This window comes from Branchiostoma floridae, chromosome 15, assembly GCF_000003815.2.
Source record: "Branchiostoma floridae strain S238N-H82 chromosome 15, Bfl_VNyyK, whole genome shotgun sequence".
Taxonomy (NCBI): Eukaryota; Metazoa; Chordata; class Leptocardii; order Amphioxiformes; family Branchiostomatidae; genus Branchiostoma; species Branchiostoma floridae.
Window position 1 is genome coordinate 17,204,279 of NC_049993.1, and position 25,029 is coordinate 17,229,307.

Sequence of the window (25,029 nt, forward strand, 5' to 3'; positions counted from 1 at the left end):
GGAATGAAAGAAAGAAAAAAGAGAAAAAGAAACGAAGAAAGAAAGAAAGAAAGAAAGAAACAAAGAAAAAGAAACAAAGAAAGAATGAATGAAAGAAGATTGAACAAAGAAAGAGAAAGAAAGAAAAACAAATCATGAAACTAAATAAAGATAGGTAAGAAAATGCTAGTGCGAATCGAATGTTGATGGAGTTGATATGATTTTATTATAGACACGTGTTGGACCTTAAAGTAAAGACCATGTCCCACTGACACGAGCGAAATAACGCCAGACGATAAGTAGATACATGTAAAGAAGTCAGTGTTTAGGTGCTGGTATGACATACGACTGGGACTTTGCCGTCCTTCAATACTGACTTACCCCACATATTATCCGGTATGCTCCAAGCTTGACCGGATGTCACCATGATGAGTATGGCGAGGAAAACAGCCAGACGCATTTTGGAGCTAATAAAGGGCAAACAATAGATTTGTAAATCTAACTTAATACACTTATTATGTTGGCAATCAACGTTCAAAGATTGATAAAAACGTGTCATCAGTAAAGCAGTTTTCACATCCCATCCTTTTGTGAGCTGGGCTACTTAGAAAAACTTGGTTGTCATTATCGCTCCGCAATAAGCAAAGTCAGAATTAGCGCTCATCCTCTAGAAGTGGAAAGAGGGAGATACAAGAGATTACCAGTGTGTGAAAGGATTTGTAAATATTGTACATCTAAAGCAGTGGGAGACGAAACACATTTCATTTCCAAATGTTCATTCAACGAAACCGAAAGAATCACCCTGTTTAGAGAAGTCACAAAGACTTATTCCAACTTCCCCACATTGACAGACAAACAGAAGGCCACTTTTCTCTTGAAATCGCAGAACCCACAAATTTTAGAAAATGTGGGGCTTTTCGTCTCCCTCTGCTTCCAAAAAAGAAGTCAAACCCAACCTGCTTAGAAATAGCCAACACTAGTATTAGATTAGAACATTGTTTATGACTGTCCATTGTCACTATGTATATACCATGTACTTGCAATTAGCCCTCGGGCACGAACTTGCAAATAAACTTCTTATATATTATCTTCTCATTACTGTAGAATTATTGACTAATGCGACATGACACTGTTTCTGTTAAAGCCTTTTATAACAGACGAATAACAGTTTATTTTAGAATTGAAGCTATTTTGGCAATTTGGGCAAACGATAGGAACTGATCATGAGATAAGAAAGGTCAGTTAAGCTGATGAGAGTGAGGAAATATTGCGGACGCAGCACCAATATTGTAGCGTAAGAATTGATGGTACCTCAAATAACTCGGGAGTTCACAAACGAGTTACAGTGTCAACATTGAAACAAAGTGTGAGTCATCTTGTGTAAACATAGAGTTGGCGCAGGTCTATACATGAAATCTCTACTGATGCTTGTTTCAACCCACCGGTTACGTTTGCCTTTCAGGAGACGTCATTACAAATCAATGATTAGTCATCGAGCTGGGCACAAGCCAGAGCGTCTTTTCCTCCATAGCAACCTTCCTTGTCCGTACAATAGCCACGTCAATCACATTAAAAACCTACACCTGTCTTTGTACGTTCGAGACAAAGACTGCTTTTTATCAGGAGGGTTTTATGACCAAGTTACCGATTTAATGACCAAGAGGTTTACCAAGATTGTGGCTAGTTTGCCTTTATGTTAAATTCATTGTTTGAAGAACACAATTTAGGAACTTCTCAGGCATAAAGGACCTTCTGGTTTTAAGGGTCGTACTCAGTCTTAGCAACCGCCCTTCTTTGCGCTGTAACGATCAAAAATATTACGTCAGACATTGTTTGAAATACAAATCATTGACCTTTATATAAACGCAGGGCAAACCAATAACTGTCAGTCGGTAGTCTAGACATAAGTGTGTTTTGACGACGACGTGTTATATTGCAAGGTGCCAACTATGAAAACATGCATGACAGGTATATAAAAACGATCAACATTGAGTGGGACAATGGAATGTGGCTAACATTAGCTCTGCCTTTTTTTATTAGGACTTAATGATCAACATTGAGTGGGACAATGAAATGATCCATGCCTATCTTTTATAAGGACTTAAAATGATGTAATTTGTGTCTTTATCAGATCTATCTGTCGCTTCCCTCACCCCTTATGATCTTCATGAAAAGCGGCCTGTGGGCCGATTTGAGCTTCTCATGAATAAACAAAGTTTTGCTACTGACACAGTTTAGGCCACGCTAACTTGATTTTATGTGTGACATTCGCGCGCGCATTACTTTTCGACTGTTCTTAAAAGATCTCCTCCTCATGTCCGGAATAAATTTCCGATTCATATTGCCGCAAAATGGCCGCACAATGAACTAAGTCTACTATATGCATTGCCAGCATGTGCTGGCTTGTCGCAAACCCTTTGTCTACTATCGCAAAATTTAATTATTTGATGGTTACCATGAATAAATTTTCCAAGTCAAAGAACCTTGGTCAGGTATAGGTACACCTCCACGAAGTGGTTGATTCAGTCATTTTACTGCAGTCTAAACTTTCTCAATTTTTTTTCAGTTCAGCGTCATTCCCCTACGCCATGATGATCAAAACAACACAGTCTGCGATCTGATAGTGAATAACGTGGCCCAGGAGATAACACACAGAGATGGTAAGGAAATGCCACTTATTACTGCTTCTTAAAAGTCATAACGTTACAACTAGCCTAATTAGTATACTTTAACATACATAGGAATTGTGTTACCAACGGTTTTAGTTTTACGAATCTCCTGTAGATGTACGATTTTGAGTAACATTGTACCATTTTCATGCAGGAAACCAAGCTGTATTCGATGACCTGGACTACTCCAAAAGGTACTTTTCCATGTCCTAGTTGTCTAGGTGACGTCCATGATTGATTCTATAAGGATCACCAATGGCCTTACGTGGTCTTGCATTACCATTTTAGTCGTTAAGTGATAGGTAGATACAACATTCGTGAATAGATACATCAAGTCATTGAATAAGGGTGCTATTTTTATACAATCGTTGTTTTATTTCCAACGACGTTTCGGTTACAACATCTGTAAACAGCAACACCTATAGCTGCAGTACAATGTGAACCATTCAGAACCGCACTAATAATAGAGACTACCGGTCATGAAAACGTCGGTGGAAGGAAAGCAAGGGATGTGTAAAAAGAGTACATTTATTCAATATACAAGATTGACCATATGATCATATGCCGTATTAGTGCAGGTAGCTCTTTTAGACAGTCATTAATTTCTAAAGTTCTTATTTGATGCCCTGTATTCTGTCAGGTTTCTTCATGCTACTAGTATGTGCATATAAATGCATGGGAAGTCTTAAAGTAGATAATGCAGACATTCTTTCGTTAAATTTCTTTATTCATTTTACTGCTCTTGTCACTACAGGTTTCTTTTCGCCGTGTCTAATAACGGCGAGGTAGTGCGCGTGTTCCATCCCCATGATGAACATCATCACGTGCTGGGCACGAAGAAGGTCCTGGTGGGACTTCTGTCTGCACGTCTCCATACTACTCCTCAGGTGAGGGGCGTTCTTCGCCTTTTTGGTCCTTCTTCAACCATCCGTTTATCAATGTGTAACATTCCCTTACTGGCATTTCAGCACCCGGGTTTGCTCCAACTTCTGTGTAATTTGTGTAAAGATCTGATACGACAATTGTCTGTAGCAAATACTCATCGACCATCCTTTTATCAACACTCTGGCAAACCATATGAAATCGATCTATCTCAATGCACAGTCCTATAATCATGTCAAAAACTCGAAGAATATGCAGTTTATGCAGTACGAGCCCATACAATAAGCCAAACACCAAAACACCATTGCAAACTACAATGGCATCAGGAAGTAATAAAAGTTTCTGGTTGTGAATAGCTTTTCAGCACCAAGGGTTGCGACAACTCTAGGTATGGCTAGATTATATGAGAGGAGCTGGTGCCAAATAGACCCATTCTCAATGAATCATCGATGTCGCTGATAAGCAAATCATAATTTTGTTTGATGTTAACGCAACCTTTCTTTCTGTATGTTTCAGACCATTACTCATGGCAAGCCTTGGTCCTACAGTGTGAAAGAAACTGGACATGAAGGTATGGATCCTTTCGTCTCTGTGTGATTCAAAGCATTCATTAAGTACATTTTTAATTGGGCGCCTCTAAGTCATATCTTGTCTTAATGAATTTCCAGGTGAAGATGACCTTACCTACGTGGGCAAGGTCACTCCGGAGGGCATTTTGTTCACAAGGACAAAACATGGTCACTTGGTCCGCAACGCCAAAGCCAAGAACGAGAAGGTAGGAAGAATGCAGCAAGCATGGGATAAAAACAGCATGGGATAGGCAGCAAATACACTGGAATATCTTTGCAATTCAAAGTTACAACAGTCATTACATCGCTGCAACGCATTTTGAATAGTCTTTAAAACCGTCAAACACATCATGACTTACAAAAAAAAAACAAGCGGTACTACCTTACTTTCTTAGGTGTTAACAGGTATTTCTGTTGTGATTGCAGCAAATTCTCTACCACAAGGATCACGAAGTCCCCCACACGGTCCAAACGAAGGAAACATTCTCTTCACCAGACCAAGCAACACCAGGGTAAGTCTCTTCATATTGGAATGCTACCTCCTAAAGCTGGAAATGAGCATGCTGGAAATGAGCATGCAAAAGTACTTACTTACTTATCCTCTTCATCCCATGTGGGACAACAGTACGAAGCAGAAAATACAAACTGATTTTGATTCAAAAGATAATGATAGTACAGGAGAAGTCAGTTAATTGCACAATTGATAACCGCACAATTCTATTGATTGCACGGAATTCCCAAATACAAACCGTTGCGGTCTAGCTGAATACCCCGCCAAATGGGATGGGCAATTGGACGCCTTCTACTGTATTACAGTGCACACTTCGGTCAATTGCACAGAATCCCCAAATCCCGTGGTGATGTGGTCCAACTGGATAACTTCGCATTATCGCACACGCCGGATAATTGCACGGAATTCGCTGGCAAATTGGGTGTGCAATTAAGCGGCTTCCATTGTACTCTTACCACTGCTGAGCTCATCTATGCAGTATTGAGACTAATACTTATGCCCGGTTCAGATATAACCCCAATGCTGGAATACCAGGGAATCCAGCAAAGCTGCAAGAGCTTGAGGACGAGGACTACGGTAAGTGGCTGTACTTCTATCACTGCTAAACTTTTAATCATCTTTTGATTCTGTATTTATTTCTCACAATGCCAAGCCATACAATGGTCTTGGGTAATGTTCTTTTCTATACTACAGACTTGCCGTTGATGACAGCTGAATCTGATGGCCATCTGAAGCTCCTGCAGGTCATACCAGCTGACAGACGGGACGGCTACGAAGATGTTCCTACAGGGTTTAAACATGGATCTCTCGTCATTGATGAGGTAGCTACAGACTACGATCCCTTTCTCCTTATATATAATATTCCAGTCATGCTTACGTTGATGCTTTGGGAGGAGTAATGGGAACACTCGTTGAAAAAGAAACATAGTACTTGCTGCTAACTGGCATGTACAAAAGATGTACGAATTCAATTAAAGCTGTGTGTGTGCTTATCCACCACTGCATTGTTACATAAAGCTCCTCAATACATTTATACTAAAGTGGAAAGCTATAGCTTGAATGCCAGAACTGCATGATATGTACATGTTCTTGTTGCAATTCGTTCACTTTGCGTTTCAGCCCCCAAAACATATCCTGACCCTGGAAGACCAAGAAGACACCATCGTTGGTAACCTGACGTGTATGAGAACGGTCAGGCCTAAAGGTGAGCCCTCAACTCACATTTCACGTTTTTATGTGATACTTCTACACACTTGATTGTTTGCTGTCAATTTGTACATGTGACACTTTCAGCCTCCTTATAACTACCATCATGGCCGTCCTCTCATCATCATCTTGGGTTGATTACCTATATCCTGGGCGAGTCCATTCGAATTCTCAACTGCTTCTGATCGTCCGTTGTTGGTTACATTAGACTCAACATCTCTAAAATACGTTCTGGTATATACAAATATCATCTCCAATTCGTATCTTTCACATAATCATAGTCATCAGGTGCCACATCATTTACCACCACTCTATCTTTAAACACTACAGAATCCCAGGAGAGGATCACGTGTTTCCATAACATCGTGGAGGCGCTGCATCACCTATCGTCTGACAATCTTACCACAGTGGCCAACACCTACATACCGGCCAACTCAACCTCGGAGGATGACATAGAGAACCGTGACGTCATTGCTGACGCACTCGGCGCCATGGCAACCAACGCCTCCCTGACCCTGCTGACCCAGCTGGTGCTGACGCCTCAGCAGAAGGACGCGAAGCTTGTCCTCAGGACGCTCTTCCATTTCTTCGGGCTGGAACGTCCGCCGCCTGAGGTATTTACTTTTCAATGGCAACACATTTGTGACAGTTAAAAGTATATATGGCCGTTGATTTTTATTCCTCGGCAAAAGAACTGAACCAAAGGATTCCATTCAATAACAGAATGCTCGACTAACTTTCAGTAGCTACTGTAAATGCAGAAATGTTCGCGGTGGTTTTATGTTCGCTGTTTTCGCGTTGGCCACTTCACCGCGAACATTTTTCCATGGCAGTAATAGACTACATTGCATGGTGCTACCGCGAACTTAAAACCACCGCGAAAAGTCATTTTCCCCGCTCCCACGAAATTAAATCCCCGCGAACTTAAATGCTTATTAGAGTCATACTTGTAAACAGTTCATACTTGAAAATTACCATGTGATGTTATGGTTTGTTTCAGATCACCATTGAAACAGTAGAGAACATGTGCTTCAAATGGAAGATTCAGTTTGATGGTAAGTTATCTACTCAACATCTATCAAAATTCACCTCTGTGACAAATAAGGAAGTCGTAGGTAGGGTTACATAGGTGGGGCTTGGTAAACTATAACTTTGTACTGGTTTCTGATCTCATATTGAATTAAGTTAAGTTGAGCTGATTTCAATTCTACTATAGCATATGCCGCATTTTATGCTTCTAGTAGTATAGTATTCATAAGTATTGAACATTCAAACATCAAGCTTAAGTTTATGTTACTGCTGCCACCAGACGAGGAGGACGGTCGGCACGTGTGGACCCGGACACACCTGCTGCTCGGGACTCTGGCGGGAAACATCCACACCATCGACCCTGCACGGGCTGACGGCATCATAGACAGGCTACACGGGATGGTGGAGACTCACGGTGAGCAAATTCATATTCAACTCTTTCCTGTATGCCGGTCTCTATATCTTATCCCTGTCTCTGTCTGTCTCTGTCTATCTTTATCTCTCTCTCTCTCTCTCTCTCTCTCTCTCTCTCTCTCTCTCTCTCTCTCTCTCTCTCTCTCTCTCTGCCTCTCTCTTTCTCGTTTAGCTGGATGTATTATCTTCAACTAAGCAAGCTTGGAAATATTCTAATTATGTTCTTGATCTAAATTCACATTCCGTTCCCCAAAGACCCATGGAAGCACCGGCAGCTGCGATCCGTGCTGACAGAAGAGGAGTACAGCAGTCACCTGCACGAGAAGGCCACGATCCTGGGCGCCCTGGGGAACGCCGGGATGGACAGGTCCTATGACTACCTGGTGTCCTACATAAACAGTACTGACGCACCTTCTGTGCTGAAGAGGACCAGCATGACCGCGCTGAAAAGCTATGATCATCAGAAGGTAAATAAAACCCTACCAAATCTTTTATCTATTTGACTACGGTGCATTTTAATTCATTACTTGAGGAAGAAGGAATTATAATTTTCAGCACAATGGAGAATGGCAGGTTACTTTCGCATCAATCAAAATGTAGTAGTAGGCATCCGTTCATCTCGAAAGATCAAAATATATCTCTTAGAAAAAAGTGTTTCTAAGCATGAGACTTTCTTTTGATATCTTTCAAATCGAAAAGGTAGAAATGGATTAATCCGTTAATCTCTCCTAATCCGCCTAATCCAGTTCTTTAATCCTATCACACGACAGGCAGCAGACGAGATCCTCCGTGTGGCACTAGAGGATCCGGACGGCCACGTGCGGTACGCAGCCGCTCTGGACTACCTGGGACATCCCCGGGCAAACCAACTGTGGACGGCTCAGCAACAAATCAACGATAGGTACGGGTTACGAAGGATCAAATCTTGTTCCAGCTGAAGTAAAAGAATAATGTGTTTGGTCTAAAATATTTCATACAATAGATGAAAATAAATATCTTGTCTGGTGTCCTTGTCTATAACGTAACAATACAAACTTTGCAATCCTACATCTATCTGCTTGTCAATCTTCAAGTTCAGTTGCACTGACATTTTTCTACCTTTTATGTTGATAATGTTATGGTTCGATTAATGATTGTTTCCAGATATCTGAACCAAACGGCCATCGCAGAAGAAAGAGAAAGGAGGGGACTGACGGACGTCATAGAAAAGATAGAAAAGTTGTTTAAGCCCTTCCACTTCAAGCTGGAGACGCCGAGCATGGACTGGCACAAGCGGATCGGCTCCAGCAAGGTGGGCGCGTCCATGGGGCTGGTCATCAGGAACGAGATGGAACTGGATCTGAGTGAGTTCAAGTCTTACTACCGGCGATTTTCTATAAAACCGCCAATATTTTGAGACTATCAATGTTTTGTCATCTTGTGACGTGTTAAAAAATATATTGTGACATATTTGAAAATGTTATAATATGGCCGGAAAATGATATCCTTCTTTACACATTGCCGAAACAGCAAAAATGTCAGCGAAAAACAATTTGCAGTATTTGTGATCGTGAGCAAAAAAAAGTAACTGGCATGTGATTAGAATAGCTGTTATTGGCCTATTTCTATGATGGAAATTACGGGTCTGTACAAAAGTCCTACTTGGCTTTGCCCCTCTACATACAGGTCCGCTGAGAGGAGGGTTTTATGTGGACGCACTTGATATGGCGTATGCCAAGGTGCATGTGGGGATTATCGGAATCGATTACAAATTCCTGGATGCGAGAGTCTGCTTCAAGGGAAAGGCGCAATACGAATTCAACATCTTCCAGGTATGGCAGCTATTATTTTGTGCAAATGTACCCTAGACTATCTCTAACATTTTGACATGTATTGAGCCAACTGCATGTATATGTTTCATACATACTGTGTCCATGATGTCCTGAGCCTACCACTGGACAATAGCTTGAGTAAAGGCAGCTACAAGTGGATCCAGTAAGCTCAAAAGAACTGCATTGTAGGATATTTAATTCATTTGCATTGGCAGATTCATATGTTATGATTTTCAGATTGAAGTCAAACAAATGAACAAGAAAATTGTTGTGAACGCAGAACTTTATAGAATTACGTCATTTTTATGCATGCTGAGCTCTTGCTTATAATTTCATTCTGCAGGAGTTCAACTTTGAAGAGGTTTTCCGACTGGTTAAGCTGTTTGACCGCGTGATCAACCAGGTCGTTGGGAACGTTAAGAACAACATCATCCGTTTCAAGCAACTTCTGGGAAGGTAAGCTAATGTATTGTCACCTGACGCCGTAACAAAAATATACATATCTGTAAATCTAAGGCAGGCATGTTCAGGTAGATGTAGATCATATGTAAAAGTTCTTATGTTATGACTTTGCACTCGTCGACAACCAACCAATATGGAAAACACAATGACTGCAGAATAATGCCAATATACACAGAATATCTCTGGCCGACAAAACACTATGCATAACCCAAGCAAAAGGAGAAACCTAAACCTTATAGATGGATCTCCACTTACATGATATTGTATCTAGCATTTATACCAGTACGGATGGGGACTAATTTGACAGTTTAGCAAAACCGTAACTACACCAGTCTGTGAATTGCTGTAGATCCTAGCAAATTGCATTTATAGCTATAGTGTACTACTAGAACTTTTATGATAGTGACGTGATAACCCAACAATTAATACTCTTTCAATAGAACCACTGGCTCCATAGACGGCATCTTCCGGGACATCATAGAAGCGGTGAAGAACCTTCCTAACCAAGTTCGAGAGTTCAGAGTCAAGGCCAAAGAGTTCATCCGAAAAGCCGGGGAGTACACCAACCTCCCTCCGGTCGTGGAAAACGTGAAGCAAGTGGTCCAGCGTGTCAGCACGCTCATCAGTGACGTCAAGGCCGAAGTCATGGAGTTCTACAATGTACGTATGACACATCAAGTTCTCACGCCTACTCAGTTGATGTTGTTGTCCTTGTTTTATGTCTAATTCTCCACTAGACGTGGGCTCATGGTGCTCATGATTGTGTAAGCGTCACCTAGTATGTATTCAGCATTTCGTCGCGTCTATTTCTAATTTGCCTATCACAATGAAAAAAAAAAACATCGGAAAGTAACGTGGCGAAAGCTGGAAGCTTGTCTCAAGTTTTCAATACTTTTTTTCTCCATTTCTTATTGTACAATCAATTCAACCGCTAAAACTTTCACACCGCTCTATTGGATACCAATCTTTCCCAGGTACTTGATTGCCATTCATTTCTAGGCCTGCCATTCTCTGAACTAAAAATAGAACAATTAGGCATTGTCTATGATTGTGAACTAAAAATCTTTACACACTCGACGGACAGTTCCAGGTCTCACAGAACATCATGTAGAGCATGAAAGCTAAGAGAAGGAGAGTGTCAACTTAGTTTTGACAAGAGGCCCGTAATGATAATGATGTTGGTTCATTCATTCATTGTTGTTCTACAGTCCATCGTAGATGCAGTCACCATCACGCTCCCCTGGGCTGCCGACCAGATCAAGAACGGTGTGAAGATGATCGTCTCCTCCATCGGGAAGCTGATCAGAACACCGAAAACTGCTATAGAAGACATCTTCAAAGGAGTAACAATGTGAGTAGCAATGGCCTGTATGTGTAATCAATAGGACTGAAGAATACCAATGGTTAAGTTTCCATCATGATGGGTAAAATGTTCTTTGTGATTACATTTGTCCGATAAGATGTTTTATCTTTTTTTTCAGGATCAAGTTTGCAGTGAGGGGTGTCATTGAGGCAAAGGAGCGAATTGAGAAAGCTCTCTTGTTCAACGAAGGTACGTTTGACCAATACAACTACTCCGCCGATAGTGTATAATTATATAATGAAGTTAGTCCTGACGATGACCAAGAACCACAGTCTTCAGTACGTCATGTTTGTATATTGGCGGGCATTTATTTTCTATAGAAGATTCAAAACTGTCATAATTCTAATACCTCTAAAGTATAATTAGCTTAAACCACCATAGGCCGCATCCGATCTTAAGCAGACAATAGGTTTGGTCATGGAAGGCACTGGCATCTTCTTTGATGACTGACCATTAGCCTATGCAATCGTGGCCATCTCTATCACACTTTGTGCCAGTGGTCTTCTTCTGGTTTCTTGAATCTGGCAGTGTCTGATTCTTTAACCATGTTGGAATAGCTTGTCTCCACGTTGAAAGATGAGGTGACGCTGCCTCTCAGGAGTTGACATCGACAAATACAATAATTTTAAACAGTGCCTTCAAATCACGATGTTTATTTTGAATCCCAGACAAGACGCTCCATTGGATGAACCTGCGAGAAGATCTGACACAGATCGGTGATGACATCTCTGTGGCGTGGGACTCCCTCCTGACGCTGGACGACTGGGCGCTGCAACAGGTGGAGTCTACGGACTTCACCAGGCGTTTCTTTGGAATCGACATTGTAAGTTGTTATCGGCTTTATTGTAACTACAAGCCAGAAAAAATAAACATATGCAACACATTGTGCAGAGACGTTAGAGTCTTTCCTCGCCAAATATACGCCTCTGTGGCCTCTGTGTTGTAAAGCCTTGCAAGAACTACTAAAGTAAGGGACAAGTCCACTGCTAGTGGCATGTATTCAACTTTTGTTACCATTCCGCATATGCTGAATACTTGGCCGAATAGCCACACCACGTGAGAGTTATACCTATGTAGCTGTCAGCTATCTATTTATTACCGGGTCCCTGGTTAATCTTAAGTTCAAATCAGATTCACCTGATTCTTGAGTGGGCCCAAAATACCCCAGTAGCCGTAAGGGAAGTGGGGTCACGCCCAATAGTAAAAGGAAATCCGTGAACTGCCCGGCAAGGCCTATTTTTCCAGATGGAACGTAAGCCTAAGTGGGTAAAATACTTGTCTGTATACAAAGAATACTGTAAAGCTGTATATGTTGCTGTTTCAGAACGCAGTGAGACAACAGATTGTGAATGAGTTGCGTGAACTGATGAACGGACTTCTTGGTCCCGTACAAGAAGTCCGGCGGATTCCCGATATCTTCCTCTCCGCGTTCGAGGAGACGGTGGACATCATCAAGTCCATCAAAGACGGCTACCAGGCGATTAAAAACGGGTAAGTCACCGCTGTCGGACATAATTCGATGGCCCCCAGACAAATAGATGCGTACCAGAATTACCAACCAAGGATTGATGTGTTCAAAAATTCGGATTTCCTCAGAACTATCATAGAGTGAATTCATTATCACCAAGCACAGTAGGGGTATCTTCGTTGGGTATTTTTAAAGGAAATTTGTAGATGGATGTGCAAAAGCTAGGTTAGAACGTTAGCAAGCATGCGATTTCGAATGCAACCGAAAAATCATTTCAAGCACATAGATGACCTTTAAAACTAGATACTATCAACGGACGAATTGCGACAACTGTGGCCATCAGGCGGTCAGTATTGGTAATGTCAAAGGTCAAATATAGGTCAGCCTTCTTTACCTGATTACACATGTATTGTCATATTCCGAGTCACTATGATTCCTAATTACTTGTGATACACACAAACATATGCCTTCTTTCCCCATTTTAGTTACGACGAAGCTAAATCCCTGATTGAACAAATCTTCGGGAACAAGGCTGACCAGGATTTCCCCAGAAAGTACCTGGAGTCCGACTCCTGTGGAGACGGTTTCTACCCGAGCACGGGACAGGGGCGGTACGCTGAACAAGGGGTGCTTCTGGAGGCAGCCGCCGGACAACAGGTAAGCAAGTGTTTACTCTTCATGGCTTACGTATCACGTCTTCAATATTTCCAATATTTGATCACTCAAGCTTTACATACTTAATGGGGACCATTTTTGACAGTATCATGCAAGCAACGTATATATCTTGCTAGATACTTTGTGATCCATATCGTAACCAACTAGTGTCGAGACAAACTTTCAGGTATTTTCCAGTTCGCTTCGTTTTACGACGTCTTTTCCTCACATGCAGATGAATCAACTGTAAAGGTACATATTTATGGACAACCATAACCTACTTCTAAAGCAAAATCTTCATTATGACTTTCCGGTGAGATTGAAATCTGCTTTCACAAGCTTTATTTGTCCATGTTCAACTTAACTTTTCCTTACAGATCGGTGCGCCATTTTCCGGCATCATTAGAAGGTCGGGAAGTAACCAAGTGACCATAACGACGGACTCGATGGAAAAACTAGAAGTCATCATTACTAACGTGGACTTCCTCACCGAGAAAGAGATGAAACGGGTAAGTTGATATCTTATATATAAGCAATCATAAATGACAATGTACACCTTTATGCGTCTTTTATATACCAAGGAGATGTAATTCATCTTGGAGCTTGAGGCTTCAATTCATAAAGTATGTTTTACACTAGATTGAAAGCTATCGTACCCGGCTAGCCAATCTTCAAAACAAATTGAAAATATAATGGCGAACTATTCTTTGATATCTTTGATATATCTTTGATATTTATAAGAAAATTAAAGATACGCCAAAAAGCAGTTACGCAAGCAACTGGATTTGGTTTTGGAATCATATCCATTTACTTAAGGAATTGCTTTTTGCCATATGTTACTACCTAGATGTCCAAATTCATCGACCAAATCAAAGATATGTCTAAAATCATTTGCTGATATATTTGAAAGGTTTTCAAGGGAAGCCTGATCGGCACAGTATCCTCCTCCGCCTGCCAACCGAACCACATCCACATGGCGATCAGGAACATCGAGTCTGGGGGGTTGGTGGACCCCACGCGCTTCACGGAGAAGAGAGACATGGTAGTACCGGGCTGGGAACAGGAGTGCGGGGACTGGAACCTGGAGTTTAAGGTATGTTTTTAAACCTGACAGGTGGGTAGGTTAAATTACCTGAGTAATTTTCTGGCCACAGAATTATTCATTTGACGTCAAAGGTCGGATGAATTGTACTCCAATGAATTGTACTTTGTGGCGTCGGATGTGGTGTAACTGGTATTGGGTTCGGCTCGAATCCATAGGTCCCGAGTTCGAGCCCCGCTCTGCCCCCGACGTTGTGTCCTTGGGAAAGGCATTTAACACGACCTTCCTTACTTCAACCAGGTGTAAAAAAACGGGCACCTGACTTCGGTCGGGGAGGTAAAAGGCTACCTTTACCTTCTGTCTGTACAGTGCATGTGGCACTGTTAATATAAATTACAAAACTCGAGTGCAGTGCCACATTGTCCTCGTTGTACTCCAAACCAATTGGAACTATGATCTCTTTACCAAGTGTCCCTATTTTGGCCGATTTTTCTTTTTTATCTAATCGGGTAGAAACAACTTGAAGTACTTCATCTCCATGTGGGTTTGAATGATCTACATAAAAAAGATTTTATTTTTTTGTGTTGTTGCATAGTTTAGGATAATATTGTTAGTTGGGAGGTCTTAGTTCATTTGCATGTTTGATTGTTTGTAAGTGAAGACAGTAGACGAAGATAAGGGATGAAACGCCATCAATAGTATTCAAGATGTGGAACGGTTTTGATCTAAATGAATAATAGAGGACTTGGGGCTTCGTTAAAATCTTCAGTTTTTCATGTTATTTGTAAGAAGATGTGTTTAACATCTTATATCAAGAGGCCTCTTATTCCGCTTGTGAATGTATTGGACTTTATGTTGACTCTTACAGAATAGGGTCATATCCAGAGGAAACTTTGGAGGCTCCAGAGAGGAGGACACCTCACCGGCTAGAGTCGAACCGGACATCTCCGATCTAGACCAAGAGTTTCCTGATGTCAATGAAAGAAAGAAAAGGGACGTGGGGCAATGGTTTGACCAGGCAAAGGGTAATTCAACAAGTGTTCGGACATTGTTTGACAGCGATATCCCACTTTCTTAAAAACCTTCTACTGCTAGGCTTATTTTACAGTCTTCTCATTTAGTCCTGATGTAACGATATATATCAATGAATAACACAGATAACATGTACGCACTAAAACATCACTGACGCTATTCTGTCAACTGACAGCATGCGAGGTTGTTAGGGTAACCAGGTGACCAAAGTTGACCTCTGCTATTGGGTGGACGAAATGTGACATTTTTTTGAGTAATCAGGTGGACAAAGTTGACCTGGTCGATTTTGCAAGTTGGCTCTCGACTCATGGGAGCAAATGACCAGCGACTCGACAGAAAAATCGCGCTGATAGCGACCCGGCCAACATCGTTGGAACCATATAGAGGCAGGGATGCGGCAGTCAAAGCCCTGGACAGCGGAGTTTGCATCACACAGACCAGCTAGCGACCGAGCAGAGTGATGGGGCAAAGTCAAAGAGGGTGCCTACGACTAGTATTGAGGGCCCCGGGCGCTGTGCTGCTAGCCTGAGTACCATCCCTCCGGAGTGACAACTGGCTCAATCTTTTCGCTATTTTAAGTGCTAACCGAAAGGATTAAGCCAGCGGTGACTACGGAGGATGGTACTGTGGAAGCCCAGACTTCGAATTCACTCTCGCAGTTCTTTGTGCCGAACTCGTCATGAGTCGTCACTGTTATCCCAGAGTTTATCCAACCTCGTCTTGACAGTTTATCCAACCTCGTCTTGACATCATCGACAGTTCCCTTCCCTGTCCACATTGCAACCGGCACCGTGCAAGAAATATTTTATAGGACTGTACATCTCAGGACTCATGCGACCCAACCCACCCAGCCGAATGATGGCTGACATTGACAAAGCGGTTCCGTCGTCAACTAAATGGACGTCCAAGGTTTCAATGTTATTCAACGAGTTTTATGACCATTTGCAGTCGCCGTAGAAGGAGGGGTGGGTGGGCTGATATGACCCATGAAAAGGTCAAATACGGGTCAACTTTTCTAACCTGATTATACAATCAGTGTCGCATTAACCGTTATCAGACAATGGCAAATATGTGATATTGAATAGTCCATTTTTCCCTGCTGTAGGCTTTGTGAGCAGCCTGGACCTTCCAGACTTGAATGAAATCGTCTCGCTACTTGATTTTGACTTCCGGAGTCTGAAACTCTCCAAAGTTTTTGAGTTCATGGTCGAGTCAGGACTGTCAGAGGCTAAGGCTCGGCTTGAACGGATAGTGGAACGACTTCTGGTTAGTGATTTTGCGGAATGTGTTTATGGGCATGTAGCCTCCTTTGCAGCCTTCTGTGTGCACTGGCGTTTGCTGTTGTTGGTGGAATGCAGTTGTCAACAATATTGGGACTAGGTTGGGACTAGTGAGTGAGTGAGCTAGGTTCTTATGCTGGGAAGGTCTTGTCTGTGCCCACTATACATATACCCCAAACTGAGATAGAGTCAGACTATGACAGAGTCAGACTACCTTTCCATCATAACAACCTGGCCCCAACAAAAATCGAAAATTGGCACTACCACAAAAATAAATGCCAGTGCTCTTGAAAGGTCGCAAAGGAGGCTAAGCTTATTTATCAATTAAAGAATTGTATGATTTATCACTTAAACATTTCTTTTGCAGGGTGCTTGATATATTTGTTCTTTGAATGTATGATTTTAAACCTTTTTAAGGAAGTCACAATGTAAAACTAATGTAGTAAAATATGATGTATATCATAATGTTCAACGTTCAGAAGTGATGTTTACTTGCAGCAAATGTTTTGCCTACGTTGACAAAGAGTAAGTTCTAAAGGACAGTTGAAATACTGTAAATGCATTTAAGTTCGCAGAGATTTAATTTCGCGGTAGCGGGAAAAAGGACTTCTTGCGATGGTTTTAAGTTCGCGGCAGCACCATGCACTGTAGTCTCTTAGTACTGCCAGGGAAAAATGTTTGCGGCAGTTTTAAATTCGCGGTGAAGGGGCCAGCACAAAAAACGCAAACATTAAACCACCGCAAAAGTTTCTGCATTTACAATATATGCTAATGTTTCTCTTCAGGACTCACTCCATCTAGAGAAGACGTCCTGTCCTGTACCTGAGACACTCGATGACGCAGCTCTGAAGAGAATTCTGCGTGACGGTGGAAACCCCGCTACTGGGTCCAGAAACACTCTGATTAAAAACTACAGGAAACCAGAAAACAGTATGTACTTAATCTGAACAGCATATTTCTCATTTCTCTTTACGTACTAAACTTTTTCCTATAAGTGGACTACTAAAATGTTGTCATTTTATCCTTTGCATATCAATTCATATCAGGATATAAAACCTACTCTACTACAGGATCTCTTCCGTGACACTGATGAAAGATAATGGATGTTATCTGAAATGTCTTACCGTGGCCAAAATCATATCCAATTGCTTTAGCAATTGCTATTTGGCATATTTTATCACCTTGATGTCTAAACTTCATCGACATTTCACTTCATTCTGTCTCATAGTATTGTGTTTCTCTGTAATGTTTTAAAAACATTCTTTAATATGACATATTGAAAGTTCAAACATTACACCAGTAGACCTGGTGACTGTTTACATTGTACAGTGTAAATCAAATGCTGACATTTGTGACAGTTTCCAAATTCTATGAAATTGGTAACTGTTACCATGTGTATCTTACTACCTGAATGTCTATCTTCATCCACATATCAACAAACCAATGTTACACATGGTGTTGACAGATTGAAATATTGACTTGTTTATTAAGTTTGTTTTGACTTTCTGTTCCCTCTACTAGAATGTCCGGATTTACGAGAGCACCTGCCCCAGAACATGCACTGTTTCTTCGATGACAACTGCCTGGGAGTGACGTGCTGTGTGGAGCTGAATCTTGTCTTCACCAAGCGCTCCATTAGTGCGTTTGCAAAGATTGACCCTTGTAACAACCAGCTGACCCTAGGTTTGGGATCATGGAGGAAGACCTTCAACATCATCGACCCTTCCTTTGGTAGGCAATGGTCTATCATTCTATGCAGCTCTGTTTAGCTACATCATAGTTTCTTAACTACACAACCGTGCGCATGAAGTATTCTTTGCCAAAGTTTGTATCATACACTATCATTGTCAAATGCTGCAGAAATGATGGCAGACAAAAGCACATATCCTGTCCCCAGCCACATTAAAATAGTGTAGGCCATATTTACATACTATAGTTTGAGTGTTTGTTGAATCAGGTTTGTCTGTACCTCATGAGTGTATTCATGGACATTTTCACTGTTTAACTACACTATGCATTGATAGAAATATCCCATTATAAAGTATGAAGTAAGACTCACACTTTTATCTACTAGGCAAGCTATGATCATTGTGTTGAATGCTTTTTACTAAGATGTACTTCTTTCAAACAGCGGAAGAAGGTGTTGGACCGACAGAAGAAAACCTACAGATTTTGGACATGGCACAAGTGATCTTCAAGTACAAAATTTCCAGCATTCCAGGTGGTATCGAGGTAAGAAAGTGAGGCTTTTTGAACAAGCAAAAATATTGCAATAAGCCCATAAAGATTATTGAATTGCTGTGTCTTTGGTCTATTGATATAGTTCCATTCTTCTTCTCTTTATTCATTTGTTCAGTCATATTTACTTTTTTAGTCATACACAAAGCTACCTGACTACCTGACCCTTACCTCCCCTATGACCTCGATGAAAAGTGGCCTGCAGGCTGATTTGAGCTTCTCATGAATAACTAAATGTAAGGTTCAAACAAACAAACAAACATAAACTGCTCTTGCAGCTCACCTTCCAAGTGACCCTGTGCTCAGTACGGGACGACCTGTGCCTCCCCTATGTGAGCGTCTTGAGCAACACAAGACTGCAGCTGGGAATTTGTCAAACAACAGGCCTGGCACCGTCTGGAAGGAGAAAGAGAAGTAGGCATTTTTCTTTTCCTCTTTAATTACCTCCATGAAATGTCATGGAATGGAGGTTATATTTTCTGTTATGTGTCTCTGTCTGTGTAGATGATTACTCAAGAACGGCTGGATGGATTGGTTTCATACTTGTTGTGTTGGTGGGGTGTGATGAAAGCTCGAATCGATGAGATCTTGGGAGCCGTATCTGTCGTTATAATTGATGTAATAATATCAGAAATCACCCCTATATTTGAGATATATTGGTACAGGCATCGTGCTGTATGTGTTTGTTAATGGGCTTAGCTGCAAGCAGATAGTGAGGTGACAGCTGTTTGATGAACCCCCAGTAGTTTTATTTATGTCTGCTTAGGACTGTTTGAAATATTTGTAACAGTTGGCACAGTAGTTACCTCCATGAAATGTCATGGAATGGAGGTTATATTTTCTGTTTATGTGTCTCTGTCTGTGTACAAGATTACTCAAGAACGGCTGGATGGATTGGTTTCATACTTGTTGTGTTGGTGGAGTGTGATGAAAGCTCAAATTCGGAGGTATGTCCAGAAAAGGGGTAATTGTACGAAGTTAGTGTGTACGAACTTGTACGAACTTGTACGAAGTTAAAGGTAGATATAGACCGTAATCGGTAAACTTCGGAAGTTTCAAGTGACGTCATCTAACTTTGTACAGGTAGGCAGGGTTGGTGTACGATGTACGATGTACGATGTACGAACTTAAAAAATCTAACTTAGTACAGAGGGGCAGGGTTGATGTACGATGTACGATGTACGAACTTAAAAAATCTAACTTAGTACAGAGGGGCAGGGTTGATGTACGATGTACGATGTACGAACTTAAAAAATCTAACTTAGTACAGAGGGGCAGGGTTGATGTACGATGTACGATGTACGAAGTTAAAAAATCTAACTTAGTACAGAGGGGCAGGGTTGATGTACGATGTACGATGTACGAACTTGAAAAATCTAACTTAGTACAGAGGGGCAGGGTTGGTGTACGATGTACGATGTACGAACTTAAAAAATCTAACTTAGTACAGAGGGGCAGGGTTGATGTACGATGTACGATGTACGAACTTAAAAAATCTAACTTAGTACATAGGGGCAGGGTTGTTGTACGATGTACGATGTACGAACTTAAAAAATCAGAGAAAACTGGAGAGAGCAGGACTGCTGACCTTGTAAATTATCAAAATTAATGTTCAACAAAAGATAAATGCAATACATGTTGCATTTTTATTATTTTCAGACAAAACATCATTATTCTACATGTTTCACATTTACCATGTGCGACAGGTGAAAGTAGTATAGAATGCTGCGTACAGAGTTAGCATAACCCACAGCATAGTCAAAATATCTTAACTTCGTACATCGTACATCGTACATTAGGTCCGCCCCATGTACGAACTTAGCATAACCCACAAAATAGAAAAATCTTAACTTCGAACATCGTACATCGTACATTAGGTCCGCCCCATGTACGAACTTAGCATAACCCACAAAGTAGAAAACATATTAACTTCGAACATCGTACATCGTACATTAGGTCGGCCCCATGTACGAACTTAGCGTAGCTACGTCACGGATAATTGTCGACGTTTCCCGAACTTTGCCGACAGCGGTTGTCAGAAGTTGTCGGAAGCTAGAAGTTGTCGGAAATTACGTGTGACGTAGGCTGATCCAAACTTCGTACATTTCACCCATTTCTGGACATGTATGCAAATTCGATGTGATTTTGGGCGCCGTATCTGTCGTTATAATCGATGTAATAATATCAGAAATCCCCCCTATATCTGCAATATATTGGAACAGGCATCGTGCTTTAAGTGTTTGTTAATGGGCTTAGCTCCAAGCAGATAGTGAGGTGATTTGTATGACAGCTGTTTGGGGAACCCCGAGTTTTTTTAATATGATGATTAGTTTTATTTATGTCTGCTTAGGATATCATGGAGATGTGAAGCGTAAGTATAATTGTACAGGGTTCTAGCTAGTGCATTTTAGCGTAGTGGGCCACTACGCTAAAATTTGTGACCACTACGCTAAAATAAGGCCCACTACGCTCATTTTTAACTAGTGTAGTGGTGCTTTACTATCATTTACTTGTTCAACAATGTCTAAACAATGAAAAATGATGATATGCCATTCAAAACTGACTGTGCTGTTAACAGAATACCAACTTTTTAACTCAACATTATCAAAATCTCACCGTGGAGGGGCCAAGACCCCCCTTCCACACCAATCTCCTGATGGGTCACTTTGCTACCATGCCATTCCCACCACGCTAAAATAAAATCCTGGCTAGAACCCTGATTGTAAGAAGTTGAGGTACATTTAACGGTAATGATTAACAGGTATGGATGTCTCACATACTGTACTGCTGATTTGAGTGACATGGTGATTAAAATGCCATTAGGTCCTCTCATCTTAGATGGGTTGGGTGTCAGAAGTTTTATGGGCGATACAGATGTTCTGATTTCGTTACGATAAGGGACAGTTGTTAGTTGTCTCTTTCGTAGCCAATGGTACTTGTTTTTTAGCAGACGGGGTTGGCGCCAAGTATTCATCTTACAGTTGATGTAGGGCTATCAGAGGAAAGTGTGCATCTCATTTTTGTACCGTGTGAACAGCTGATGTTATGACATATTGGTGGAAAATCAAATCACCATCTGACTAAAGTTGGCCACATCCCTTCTTCTTTCTGAGTTTCCCAACTTCCTCCCACCACACCGCTCTGAGGCACATAGTCGAACCTCAATAATACTGACAACCTTAGACAGTTTAAATGCCAAACATCAAGCTTAAGGAACACCACGCTACCATATACCATCGACCTCTTAAACGCACATTACACAATTAAGTGTCACATTTTAATAATTACTAATCAGATGGACATCCTCTGTGTCATTAAATAAATACACCACTACTTTCCCATAACATTTATAACCATTACTCTCAAATACAACCGACTATAAACATACATACCATCCACCAAAAAGTAATAAATATTTAATGGAGGTATGAGGTCCCCGAACTCTAGTTATCAATCAAATTTGTGAATAATTTCATCAGATGGTAAGTCACTAGATAAAGAGACTATTTTTTCACAACCGTTGTTTTGAAAAATGAGAAGAAGTAAAGTAACAATAAAATTATTGTGGAAAAAAAAGAGTCTCAGACTTTATTCTATGGATAAAATTAGTATTATGCAGTTACATATATATGACATGTTTTATTCAGCTAATTCAGTAAGGAAATGGCAATTGTAATTAAAATCTTGTGCAGCATACATATCAGTCTATAATCTAGCTATAATTTATCAATTTATTGCCAATCCTACCTATTGGCTTTGGTCCCTTTTTTTCCTCTCATACACCAGGTATTGCAGACTTGCAGCAATTGTCAATAGGCGACATTGAGAAGCTGATAGATGAAGCCAATATGCTGGCAGACGATGTTACCGATGTCCTACGGGAACTACGAACACTTTATCGCGACATTGTATGTGAAGGCTTTCCAAGTATTTTCTTTCAGTAAGGTAGACAATGCATTGACAGGAGAATAATTATGTAATCCACATTGCCAATAATTTGATTCAATTTGATTTCATCATCTGTCGTCCCCGGCGGGCGGAGTAAGACAACGCACAATGTCTTACCCCGATTTATTGAGATTGCCACAAGACAATACAAGTCGGTCACAAGTTTTTATTGATAATGTTGTGACCCACAAGATAAGACATACACATGTACAATGTAAGAGGTTGAAACAAACATTGAATTCAGTCTCAAATATCATGATAATATATAATCTTCCAAACAGTCATTTTGCATGGTGTAGTCCACTAGCCCAGGTACCATCCGGATGGTGGTTTGCTCCAACATTTATTATACAATGCACAAGATATATGCACTCGCTTCTCTGCTATTCCGTCCTAGACATCTCTAATGCTACTCTCTTAGCAGAGGTTAGGCTCCGGCTGTTTTTTTACGTTTTTTTTTTTTGTCGTTTTTATCGGGCTTTCTTTTTTGTCATTTTTCTTGAAGTACGCCAGCCATTATTAGGTTTTGACACAGCAAGATAAATACAAAATACTAAGCCCGCTAAAAACGACTAAAAAAAACCCTTATAAAATAGCCGGAGCCTAACCTCTGCTTGGAGAGTGCATTAATGCCTGGAATGTTCAATTCTAGTCCAAATTTTGGGGTAGCAGAAATTTAAGTGACTGGTACCTACTCTTAGACTTATAGTTCATGTTGTCTCTAGCCACTAGCTGTTGTTGTGTCTTGGGCCACATCTCCGGTGCCGACTGTATTGCTCACCCAACATGCATGCTATTGGAAAGGGTTCCTTAGAACAGGACGTTAAGCTGTGATTCACTGTTCGATATAGCTTGTTTAAAAGAGCTAGTAGGCAAATCAACTTTTCCTAACCTCCTTGGTACAATGAATCTGTAAATACAGTACATACTAGAGTAGCATCTGTCCTCTCTGTCATAACCAGTGGAAGACTAGCTCTTTAGTGAGCTAAAACTACGTAGATTGTGATCACTTTCCTTTCCCTTCCCTTATATGCTTTTCTTAATCTCTTTAGGCCTTAGCAGCTATTGACAATGCCCTGCACCAAGTCTTCAAGGATCAGTTCACGTCTCTGGACAAGAAGCTAACTTTTAGAATTCCGTTTGGGCCGTACAATGTCAAGTTCTTCGAGTACACAGTCTTCTTCCCACTTGGGCCTATTCTCCATGTTTTTCCGTAAGTACCGCTTACATTTATAGCACAATCATAGTTTCAACTCATTACCAGGTCAAAAGATTTAGAGTTCAATTTGTAACTTTGTGTATTTTGTAATACTTTTGGAACCAGCTATATCATAACTGATTATAATGACAATTAATGACAATGATCTTTGCAGGTTGGGGAGCAGGTGGAAGCTATGGAATGGTTTTCTCCACCGACGTTCGACTGCTATCAATGGAAGCTGCTGTGAGTCACTCTGATTTTTCAGTATGTCCAATATGCATTGTGCTAGGTGAGCATTTGTAAAGTTTTATATGGATTTTATGGAGGTACTAATCATTTATGATTTTTAGATCATTTTAAGAGCATTTTCCATCTAGTGCAGTTTAGAATTATTGTTACAGTATAAGTTAAACTTTTTTCCTTTTAATCCATTAGACTACATGTGGTCATTTGAGCATAAACATGCAATAAAGATCATCATCATTAATTGGTGGCGTTAGTGTGGCATAACTGGTAGAGCGTTTGGCTCGGAATCAACAGGTTCCGAGTTTGATACCCACCATGCCCCAACGTTGTGCCCTTGGGAAAAGCACTTTAAACTAAAAACACAGCTAAAGATTTGGTGCGTTGACGTGCAAACATCTGCATGTTCCAATTGGTCTCCCACCAAGAATCGTTAATTTATATTTATTTGTCTTTAACCCTCTCAACACGTCATAAAATTTTTTCCTGTATACCATATACGACATATAATTTCAGTCTATACAGGTGTCAATTAGTACTTTTTGTGTATTATTATTACAGCTGTTATGTAAGGAGTAGATTAGGAAAACTATATATTGCTGGAAAGCTCACAGAATGGCCTTTCCAAAACAAGCAAAATAAATATCATACCATCAATCTGAGGACAGCAATCGTCATGGAAACCACTCAAAAACACATTTGCATCACTCCCAAAAAAGTTTCACAAAAGAAAATATTTGGCTAGGGGCTGAGTTTTTTGTGTCATTTATCATAAAACTATGTAGAAATACTCAACCATACATACACAATGCTGGTATGCTGTTAGAATGACCAAAAACTAAAAATCAAAGCATGATTTCAAATAAGTTCAGTGTTGACAAACAAATGTTACCCCAATAAACAGTTGTGCCCCCCTCCCCACACCTGTAGTTGTACTATTAAAATAATGAATATGCTTTGTGCTAAATGGCAAATTATTTTTCTGGATGTTCTCCACATATCAGGGAGTCAAATAAATCCATTTACTA

General features: G+C 40.7%; 1 protein-coding gene across 1 annotated transcript; it reads left to right on the forward strand.

The window, feature by feature from the left end:
• Positions 1-5,310: 5,310 nt before the first annotated feature.
• On the forward strand, positions 5,311-23,774 carry LOC118431577. Its single transcript, XM_035842819.1, has 26 exons — positions 5,311-5,431; positions 5,730-5,814; positions 6,147-6,430; positions 6,817-6,871; positions 7,126-7,260; positions 7,515-7,726; positions 8,030-8,160; positions 8,403-8,602; positions 8,925-9,070; positions 9,414-9,526; positions 9,973-10,192; positions 10,741-10,883; positions 11,014-11,084; positions 11,564-11,718; positions 12,220-12,386; positions 12,849-13,020; positions 13,395-13,526; positions 13,928-14,110; positions 14,928-15,084; positions 16,197-16,357; positions 17,157-17,301; positions 17,893-18,102; positions 18,503-18,603; positions 18,888-19,023; positions 22,396-22,517; positions 23,610-23,774. The coding sequence occupies exons 1-26, from the start codon at positions 5,315-5,317 to the stop codon at positions 23,772-23,774; spliced, it is 3,918 nt and encodes a 1,305-aa protein (XP_035698712.1). The 5' UTR covers positions 5,311-5,314.
• The last annotated feature ends 1,255 nt before the right edge of the window (positions 23,775-25,029 follow it).

What these genes read in the sequence shown, in the direction of transcription:
- LOC118431577 (XM_035842819.1), top strand. Translation starts at nt 5,315, where the DNA reads ATGACAGCTGAATCTGATGGCCATCTGAAGCTCCTGCAGGTCATACCA. An exon ending in ACGAATTCAACATCTTCCAG is followed by an intron (nt 9,071 to 9,413) that starts GTATGGCAGCTA and finishes TTCATTCTGCAG; the next exon opens with GAGTTCAACTTTGAAGAGGT. An exon ending in CTACAGGAAACCAGAAAACA is followed by an intron (nt 17,302 to 17,892) that starts GTATGTACTTAA and finishes TCCCTCTACTAG; the next exon opens with AATGTCCGGATTTACGAGAG.